Source organism: Pieris napi, chromosome 16 (assembly GCF_905475465.1).
Source record: "Pieris napi chromosome 16, ilPieNapi1.2, whole genome shotgun sequence".
Taxonomy (NCBI): domain Eukaryota; kingdom Metazoa; phylum Arthropoda; class Insecta; order Lepidoptera; family Pieridae; genus Pieris; species Pieris napi.
In genome coordinates, this window is record NC_062249.1 from 11,574,809 (window position 1) to 11,585,518 (window position 10,710).

At 33.4% G+C, this 10,710-nt stretch overlaps 1 protein-coding gene across 1 annotated transcript; it reads right to left on the reverse strand.

Moving 5' to 3' along the window:
• Nucleotides 1-6,214: 6,214 nt before the first annotated feature.
• On the reverse strand, nt 6,215-10,696 carry LOC125057522. Its single transcript, XM_047661268.1, has 6 exons — nt 10,522-10,696; nt 10,300-10,439; nt 9,770-9,936; nt 9,178-9,352; nt 8,817-8,900; nt 6,215-8,747 (listed from the first exon to the last, which is right to left on the reverse strand). The coding sequence occupies exons 2-6, from the start codon at nt 10,324-10,326 to the stop codon at nt 6,477-6,479; spliced, it is 2,724 nt and encodes a 907-aa protein (XP_047517224.1). The 5' UTR covers nt 10,327-10,439; nt 10,522-10,696; the 3' UTR covers nt 6,215-6,476.
• Between the last annotated feature and the right edge of the window lie 14 nt (nt 10,697-10,710).

The following is a 10,710-nucleotide window of genomic DNA, read 5'->3' on the forward strand; positions in this document are numbered from 1 at the left end:
TTTTTCAGTGTGGCAGAGAGTGGTAAAGTGCAGACACTGTTGGCGGGATTTGGAGAAGGCCTTTGGCAAAAAAGGGCAGACAGATCTCGACAAAATGAGATGATAGAAATACAAATGTATTTAAAATAAAAGGCTTTTATTATATGTATAAACATCCAATGGCGTTTATTATCTTTATCGATCCCTTTTTGTTTGCACTACTAGCTGTACAAGTCACGACCTAAAGGATAAGATTGACTTAATGCCTGAATAGCTTTTGAGCTATCGAACGGGCGAGTTTTTGCATTTTTTTCAACTTCAATATTCACCTTATTCAAGACCAACTAATAAAGGACGCTTTTAATTCAGTTCAAGTAATTAAACGAAATTAATATGTTTTTTATTTCTTTTTATTGATAAAAGCTTGCCAACGCTCAGCACTCGGATACATTGGTAAAAGAACCACAATATACAATTTTTAATGAGACAAGCACTTATAGGCAAACATTACATACACGAAGAGATAATACAAATAAACTCAAAAAATAAACGAAAATCGATTTTAAAGTGTGAGGGGATATTCAGACCTAGCTCGTTTATCAGAATGCTCAATCTGGACATCGATGAGCTTTGACCAAAAACGCGTTCTTCGGAAAGGAGAATTCATTGTTGCTAAGCTTAGCACAAGATCCATACGTACCACCACAGCCGGGTGAATTAGATATTATGAATTTAAACGACCTCTTCCTTTGTAAAATAATTGTATCAGTCATGCTTTAAAGCTCATGGTAACCTCACTGGGCCACCTGTCACGAATCGCGGGTTCGTTCACTCGAAGAAAACAACTGAAGTGCTATTACGAAACCATTACCGAGAAGGGAATGCAACAACCGTGCAATATTTGCGAGGAATTGAAAGTATTCCAGGCAAAACATTCGATTGACTTTCTCTAGCTTCCAGGAATTTGCAGGACGTGTGTAGAAAATGTGTTAGAATTTGTTATGCTGCCTTAGTCGTGCGAATCGTTGGACAAAACATTTGCAAAGATTGGAAATGGGAAAATATTATACAAGATGTTAGGATTTCAGTGTGTCGAGTAATTTGAGCTGATTTTGATTCGTATCACAATTATTATATATATTTTAGTTTAAGCAAATGTTAACAATCATCTTACTGACGTATTACAATAAATTGTAATACGTGTGGCCTTTAGTTTTCATAAATTGTAATATAACATTCTCGTTTCCGATAAAGTCCAATAGATCGACTACTTTTCTATTCTTTATAGGTAACAGACGTGGCACTTAGATTTAAGAACCCTCTAATAAGTCTAAGTTAAAGAAAACACTTTTTTACCGGATTGAAGTTATGTATGGTATGTATAAATAAATTTACAATTATTTTACATAATTTTAAATTTAACCGACGTTTCGCGTGCTTTACAGCGTGTGTGGTCATGCTAAGTTAGTTTAAGTAAGTCTAAGTTACGAAGTAAGCTAGTAAGACTAGACTAACAAAAAACTAAGTCTCAGTTTGTTTTTTGTTAGTTTGGGTTGAAAAGGTGGGAGCTTGTAGTTTATTGTTTATCAGAATGCCAAATCATAAAATGACTGCTTCACGACTGATTTGAGAGCGACCGCCGAAGCGATTTCCGCTGTGTGAGTTCGAAAAGTGAGTTACAGAATCGCAGGGCAGCGCATCTAATGAGTCTCGTGAACTTGATTGTCGGCCACTATAGGATATGTTTTGACTTTGACAGTTATATTTTGTAAATAAGAATGGCCTCCGTTACTTGAGAATAATGTAGCGCTCCAATGGTGTAAAAATTGAAATCGCTACAGTTGTTTGTTTATTCGAAATATGTCTTTTCATATATATATGATTATATATAGACTTATATATCATTATGGAGTAATTAAAATAAATGAAAATACGTCCTATGGATATTTATAAAAACACTAAACAAGAAATGAATTAATACTAACCTACAATCATTTTTTTTTAATAAAACCTAAATAAATCTAAGCGTTAACTTTGCGGGAGGCGCAGGAGTTTACGATTATCCTACCAAAGTATTTGATTTATAATTTTCTTATATTAATGTATAAAGGTTGAACAAACAACTCAAATAAGGCTTCAGAAATAAAACATAAATTAAACACACAATTTATGTAACGGATAACTATCATACTAAAAATTCCGTATATCATATTTAAAATGATGGATGAATGGATAATTCCACAAAAAATTATCCATATCCCGGAACGATCTCTTACACGGCAATCACCATTCATCCCTATATATACATGGGAAGTTAGTTTGTGTTTTACAAAGCAAATAATTATAGTAAAAATCATATGATATTAGACAACTGTTTTGTTAATTAAAGTATACAAGGTGAAATAGACAATGCTACGCTAAAGGCCGCAGCACAATGGATACAATAGTAGGTATTTTGGAAAAGCGATGGTCGTAATTTTGATCAAAGATAACTCCGGTATGTGATATTATGTAGCCGACGTATTAATGATTCACCATGACTGACCTTTTTAAAATATATTTTAAAGCAGTTCTCTAATACTAATTAATAAATATTTGTATACATATATTACTCTCCAAGGCTGAAAATATCTGTAAAATCATATTTCTAGTCAATAATAAAAAAGGTTTTAAACAGAACAATAAACACCATTTAAATTATAATATATAAAAAAACAGCCTAAAAACCTTTTAAAGTAAATTGTTTTTTTATAGAACATGGGGCAAACGGGCAGGAGGCTCACCTAAAGGTGCGTACAGACTATATAACATAACATGTTATACAACATTGCTATAAAACATGTTTCAGATAATGTGGACACTGAATGTTATAAAACATGTTATAATAACATGTTATTGATATGTATGCTAGGACGAACCCAGCATCTACGTTTTTTTGTTTTTCTTTTGTTATTTAAAATGGTTATATTGCATTGTTATTCTAATGTGTACAGTATTGTTTTATGTTATAATGTTGAATAACAAGGTTACATAATGTGGACGTGTTATAAAACACAAGTTATATAATATGTTACATGGTCTGTACGCACCCTAATATTAAGTGATAATGCCGCCCATGGACACTCCACTCCACGACACGCCCAGAGGGCTCGCGAGTAGGTTTCCGGCCTTGTAAGAATTGGTACGCTCTTTTCTTCAAGAACCTAAGTCGAATTGGTTTGGAAATACTTCAGTGGGCAGCTGGTTTCACAGAGTGGTGGTACGCGGCAAAAACTGCCTTAAAAACTCTCAGTTGTGGAACGATTGACCCGAAACAATAAGGTTCCTCCTTCGAACCTGCCGTCAGATTGACTATCCCACACGTGGCACACAATTAAACCAACAAAATAAATAAGTATTTCAAAGTCTTTGGCCAGATTTAGCCTAGTTTCAAAACGGTGACGTAATCATATGATATCAATCGGGGAAGAAAAAAACGCATATCACCATTTAGGTATTTAATAAATAAGTTTACAATTTACGCCGCTGAAGCTATTTTAGGGACCAGCCTTAGCCATTGTGTTTCAGCAAGCAGACCTAATTTTACAATAAAATTAAAAACAATATTGAGCGCTATATTCATCATTTTTCATAAAACGAAAGAATATTTTTATAAGTCTTTTTTTAGGAACAAATATCATCAATAAATATACAATTCTTTAAATTGCGGAAATGCGAGAATGTGAGACTTCTGGTCGTGTTTAATTTGGTTATCGATCCAAACATCACTATTAGAAACAAAGATATACATATATAGATTATATGAAAATAATATATAGATCTGTCAACATGTCGTTACGTCAAACGAATCTAAAAACTACACATTGTAATAAAAAATCCATGTTTTAATTTGTGCATTTCACCCCGTCAAAATGGCCCGTAAATTCCGTAAAGTAAAAAGTAAATTATAAAAAACTAATTTTACATGTCAAAAATATAGCGCTCTTCACAATCTAACAATTTTCACTACCAAAATATAATTAACCGTAGAAACAATGTAAAAATAATTCAAATTTCATATCAAACTTTTGTGCTTTATATCGATAAGTCAAAAATGACTATATAAAAAATACATTTATTAAAAAAAACAAAAAAAAATTAGCCCCTAAACAATTTCGTTCACAAAATACCGAGGCTTAATTGTGCTGTTCACACGCAGTGGCAATACAATTTCCATTCCTTTACTTGCTCATTAGATGAAATTTAAAAAAAAACAATACAGAAAACCCTCTCAAATGCAATCGCTGTTCATGAATTTGTAAGATTAGCTTTTAAGTTTTTAGTTTGTTATTTTAAAAAAAAATATATTACTTTAGATTAAGGTTCTATATTTTTTTATATTACATAAGGTTCTGCACTTCTTGCACTCAGCATGTTTCTTTTTTTAGTTTTTTTCTTACTAGGGTTGCCTGGAAGAGATCGCTTATTAGCGATAAGGCCGCCCGTTGCATCCCTTATAATTTTTATGTATTGTGTTATTTGTGTTTCTTTTATTTTTGTGACAACGAAGTGTTAATAAATAAAATGCAGTACTGAAAGGATTGCGAGTCAAGTAATTTCGATTTTAAATATTTAAATTATCTGTAATAGTTGATAATTATATACAACCAAAGCCTCCAATTTATATGCTTATAAAACATACTATGACAAGCTTATCAGGACTCATGTTCCATAGAGAAACTTATTATCTTGACCACTATCATCACTTGAGAATATATTCGTCAAATATGATCACTATTTATTAAGACGCTCGATTTTAAAATTAATTTGATACAATTAGTAAACGTATTCATTCAACGTTTTATATTCGTTTATAAATGTGTTAATTAAATTGCAAACTATAATTATTAGCTACAATTTGTATACACTGTTATTCACGTTTATAGTGTCTAAATCGGATAAAAATAAACAAATACTAATATTATTATAATTATAAATACCTCCGTGACGCGTTTGTCCCGAACATAATGGGTTAAATACAGAATAATTTCCTAGATATTTAGCAAACTATTGATAGACTATCCCATATTTCACAATGGAATGCAAAATATTGATTACTTCCCTTCTTGAGCAAATAAAAAAATGGAAATGATAACTCCCCTATTAATCTAACTACGCTAACTAAAAAATATAATTTCATACACATATTAGAAACACACACTGCATATATGTAGTAAATATCTGTTTAGCTGCCTGATAAGAAAGCAGAAGCAATATACCAATAGTTTCGACGGAATCGATGTGGACTTAGAATATGAAAATAGTTATCGCGTGAATAAATCAAGCCGCAATTTATCTTCAAAAATATTAATTTTTGTTAAAATTCACCAAAGTTCACTAGTAAAAACTCCTTACGGAAAACTTTTTACAGAAAGTACGACTTGACAATAAAATTAAAATGAATATATTTTTTAATTTTGGAAAGTGCAAACCGACTATATTATCTATGATTTTGACCATAAACAAATCATAGAGAAATTAAAATTAAGTTTATTACTCATTTTTTTTATTTTAATTACATAATTGCGTGAGTCTCATTGACCGCGATTGCTGTAAATCATTTGAACCGCCGAATAGCGTAAATATTATTAGTATAAATTTATTTCCGCTAAAGACTTAATTAAGTGAAGTGCACGAGTAAAACCTTTAAATTATCTAACTCTTCGATAGATGGCGCTTTACTAAGATTTTTTTAAATAAAATTCACGTGTAATTTTTGTCAATTAATATTTTTGAAGACATTATACTTGGTGTGCTCTAACTTTGTACATAGTGTAACTAGAATTATCACAACTATAGATACTTTTATAAGGTGATTTTGATATCTTGATAATTTCAGAAGCGGTTTGTATTCGTCCAAATATAAAATTATTACAATCGAGTCCATTTTAAGCGTAACTTGGTAAACCCGTGGCTTCCTGCTATATACATTTTGATAGATTAACAAATCTACAAAACGTGCTCAATAAATAAAATATCGTAAACCAGAACCGACACTAATGGGATGTCGTAAAAGTTCAATTAAAATTTAATTAAGTCGGTAAACATCGATTTACATGAATTCATTTTATCTAATTAAAGACAACAATACCACAGATAAAGCATTAATCACAAAGCTATTAATTACTTAATAGTAACAGACTAGCACAAGCGTCAATGAAAAATCTAAATAAACTATGACCGAGACATACCCTACTAAAAAATATTTGAAATTCCGTCCGTCCGTATATAGCATTATAATTTAACTAAGCACACAAAGTACCTAATACCTTGTCAGAACTTTACGCCCCAGTCAGCGTTATATGGCTATCGCATTCATATTAAATTGGAATATTAAAACCATTTTTTATGGAATTCAAGGGGCACAGCGTACAAGTCCTACAACACACAACTATAAAAGCGGTAAAAAGCGTGCGTAAATGAACACGATTCCGCGTAATGGAATGTCATCTATGGAATTATACATCAGTCTCAGTTTTGCTACTTGTGCGTCGGCTTCTACCGGGTTCGTTCGGGTTCCAATAGGGTCCGCTTAGCAGAAATTTCTTCACGTTGTATTCCATACGCGCCAAGTCCTCCGGCGATATATCCTTGTCGGCTCCCTTGAGCGCCTCTCGCAACTCTTTGTTCGCCTCCCGCAACTCTCTGTTGGCATCGAACTCGCTGCTCGAAGGACTTTTAGCGTTATTGATCTCCGTGACCGTGGCCTCTCCGCTCTCGACCGGGAATAATGTCTCTTTGCCGACATTGTTCACTAGCTTCGCGTTAGCCGTATGTTTCGCTGCCTTGTCTTGGCTCGCGTGCGTCGCTATGTTGTGGATCCAACTGTTCCGAGCGTCTCTGTACGACTTGGAGTATTTGCTGACCGGGTGTGGCATGTTGAGAGCCAGCTCGTTCAGGGTTTCGGTCAGTCTGTGGATTTTGTTGTTGCTCCTCAACGCCCGACTCGCAAAGCACTCGTCTTCCAATGGATCGTTCAGGTTCTGCTGCTCCAAGTTCTTTTCGACCCATTCCGCGACACGCAACAACTGTTGTTTTTGCAGAATCGCCGCGCTATCGTCGCTAGACATCGAACTAGTGCTCTGTTCGTTTGTAAAAATTTTCGTAGTTTCGTTAACTTTGAGATGTGTTTGGGTCAAATTCGGATAGACGTTGACGATATTCGGCGCCACCTTTACCGCGTCGGCCTTTTTCTCTACGGTGGGTAACAGCCCTTGAGGCGGCAGGTCCTTTGAGATCTTGGTGTTTTCAAGAGAATGCAGTTGCGACATATCGATTTTCTTCATTGGCTTGTTGTATTGAGCGGTCACTTTGTTCTGTTCGTAGCGGTCAAAGTTAAATATTTTCACGTCGTGATTATCAGTCGGTGTTACATCTTTCTTATTACTATCCTCGACTTCATTTATCACTTCTTTTTGGGAATTGGCGTTTTCTAAACTGAAATCACTCAACAGGTTATCGACTTCACAAGAATTTTGCTGGCTGGCAATACTTTGTTCATTGACATGCTCAATATTTGGAGTAAAGTTATGCGTTTTCAACGGCTGCAATGGCGATGAGGACACGACATTTAATAAGATCGGATTGATTGAATTACTCTTGTTACTGGAATTGGAGTCTTTCATATTATTATCGACATGAACATCTATAAGTGTCGTCTCAATTACGACACTGTCATTTTTATTTATTTTCACGTCATCATCGGTTCTATCTAGGTCTATAAAATTATCCATCCCATCATGAAGGTCTTTGAATATTGAATTTTCGTTTTTGCTCTGCCTCCTATATAACACGGGGGGAACGTCTGGCTCGGCATTGTCTAATAAAATATTTTTTGATCCGGCCTGCATCCTTAAGTGGCAAAATCTAGGCCCTGGCCCCACTTGGTTAGCGGATTTATGAGTGCTAACTGTCGATTTAGCTATCGAAGATGTTCGACTTCCATTTCCCATTGAACTTTGAGAGTTCTTCCTGAAATTTCCAGTTTCTATGAATGGGCTCGAATGTTTTGTTTTAATTTCTTTAGCGTTTGGAATGTCTTTGAGTAATAGATCCTCAGTGGCACTCTGAATACTGTCCTTATTGCTTGAAGTAGAGGTCTTTGTGCGGTCACACAATTTATGATGAACTGTTGGTTCAACATTAACTGTGTCTTTTCTCATTTCTTCCATTTTAGGAATACACTCTCTGTTTATAACTTCTATCTTTGGTTTTTCCTCAACCATTACTTCAGGAACAATTGTTTTAATAACTTCAATAGATGGCACATTAATTTCATTCTGTTCTATGATTTGTGGCACAATAAACATTGGTGTGGGGCTGTGATTGTTTAGTTTTTCATTAATAACTCTAACACCGTGAGGAGAAATGCTTCTGACACTTAGGCCAGATTGAAGAGACTTGATTTCCGCATTACAATTGAGGCATAGAGAATTTTTCATTTCACCACTCAGTTGTGTTTGTGTGGCAATACTGTAAAAGCTTTCATTGTAGCAAAACGGTTTGCTCTGAGACTTTGAGCAAGTGCATGTGTCACAGTGCTTTGTGACAGTATCTTGAATACTGTCCTCAAGAATTTTAGTCATAAGTGATGCCGATATATTGAATTCATATTCACTAGCATCGAATGTATCTATTTCATTCCCGGTCTTTGAGGCGGCAGAACTGGCAGTCTTTGGTGTTTTAGACATAACATATTGAGAAACTCGAGCTTGTGTATCTACAGGAAGCTGGAAAATTCATTTATGATATAAATTGTTTGCAATAAATTAATTTAGTGTGTGTATTGTATCACTTACATTATCCAGTTTTTGGGAAACAAAATTGTCTGGCTTGCACTGAAGCAATTGTATTGCCAAGTTCATATCATTTTTGTATCTTTCCTGGAAAAATGTACAATAAAATATACAATAAATAAAAAATAAAATATACAATGAATTAGCCCATTATTTTTTCCAAGATTATGAGACAAAATCCGACTAAGTGCTAAATCTGACTTCCATAAGTCTGTATTGGATTCTCTGTGTATGAACTTTCATTTTTTAATCTGATACATAAATCTCACTTAATAATGTTTATTTTAATTCTATACAGAGAAAAAGGAATTTAACTACAAAATTTTGGTAAAAAAGCACTTTGTTTGTAAACATGTAAACATACATTTTCCTTCTGAAGCATGCTGTAATTATGCTTTGATTCTGCCAGTCTGACAGACAGAGTAGCAATGTCCTTTGTTAACTGACTTTTCTCACTCTTCATCTTATCTACCAATTGAAGCAACTTGTCTTCTAATACTTGATTTAGTTTTTGAACTCTCTTGTGGGAATCATACAATCTGTAATGTACAAATATATTTTTTTTCTATATTTTATTATATATCAACTAGCAATTCAATCATTAACAATATAGCTATAACTTGTATATTTCATCCAGAAATTCAGCGACATAATGGTCAATTAATATAATATCTGTTAAGCGACCACTGCACCACATTCGTAAAATATATTAAATAATAATTAACTTTAGTAACTGAGATTAAACCCAGGCAGAATGTTCTAGTCTACAAATAAAATCAAACTGAAAGAAAAATTAAGCAAGTGTCACCGCACCATGCTACAGCATATTTATAATATACTGTACTAGTTTGGTTCTTTTGTGATTTTTATGCTTGATAACATTTACCAAAAGCATATGTAAATGAACTGACTGAAAACCAGCATTAAAGATATTTATTTGTTAAAATCTGACAAACCTCTCATATTTTTCCCTCCAAGTATTAACCTGGTCTTCTAGGTCAGTTGCCCTTTCATTACACTTAAAGTACTCAGTCTCGAGAGCTACAAAATGAGCATCCTTTTCAGCCAAGTGTTGCCTCAAATGCTCGACGTCTTTATGCAACTCCTCAACACCTTGGCAATCCTAGTAATTTGTGTGCGATATCAAAACAAAATCAAACAAGCAAGTGATGTGGTGAATGATTAATTTTTCTATTATGGGTTTTGCAAAAGAAAAAAGAAAAGCATTGTGCATTGTTACGAATGATATTAGTCAAGATTTAAATGTTTTGAGTAAGATAAAAGTGATAGCAGTATAATATATGTTCCGATCTAAGAGGTACAAATCTAAGAAGTTAAATAAATTGTTAAATTACTGATGGATTATGGTAACATGCTATAATGATATATTTCATTGTATAAATATGAGAATTTAACTATTACCATTGAAATCCTCACCTAAAATTACATATTCAATAATAAAAATTAACGTAGATCGATGATTTACCTTACAAGAGTTATTGCTTTCATCCATCACTACGTATATTAAATTCACATCTCACATAATTATCGTTCGATTTGTGCGTTAACATCTACGCCACGTCACACGAAAAAGTGATTGTAAACAGCTATTTTATCAATAAGCCACTGATGAGGAAATAAAAAGAACAAAAGTGGATAAAGTGGACGAATATTTACTTAAATTCTAAGACAAAACCATCGGTACTACCTATGGCCTACGGGCATCTTTGGCACTTTATATTAAAGAAAAGTTGGAAGAATTGAAATAACAGAAATACAGAAATAAAGAATTTCACAAGAATATGTTTTAAAATTGAAATATAGGTACACGAATTAGAATTTGTAACAAAACTACAAAATCGTATACTACTACTGAGTATTGACTGGTCATAAACTG

Excerpts from the sequence above, each read along its gene's own strand:
- LOC125057522 (XM_047661268.1), bottom strand. The coding sequence starts at position 10,326 with ATGGATGAAAGCAATAACTCTTGTAAG. Across the intron at positions 9,937-10,299 it reads AAAGCAATAACTCTTGTAAG|GATTGCCAAGGTGTTGAGGA; the intron begins GTAAATCATCGA and ends ACAAATTACTAG. Across the intron at positions 8,901-9,177 it reads GCATGCTTCAGAAGGAAAAT|GAAAGATACAAAAATGATAT; the intron begins GTATGTTTACAT and ends ACATTTTTCCAG.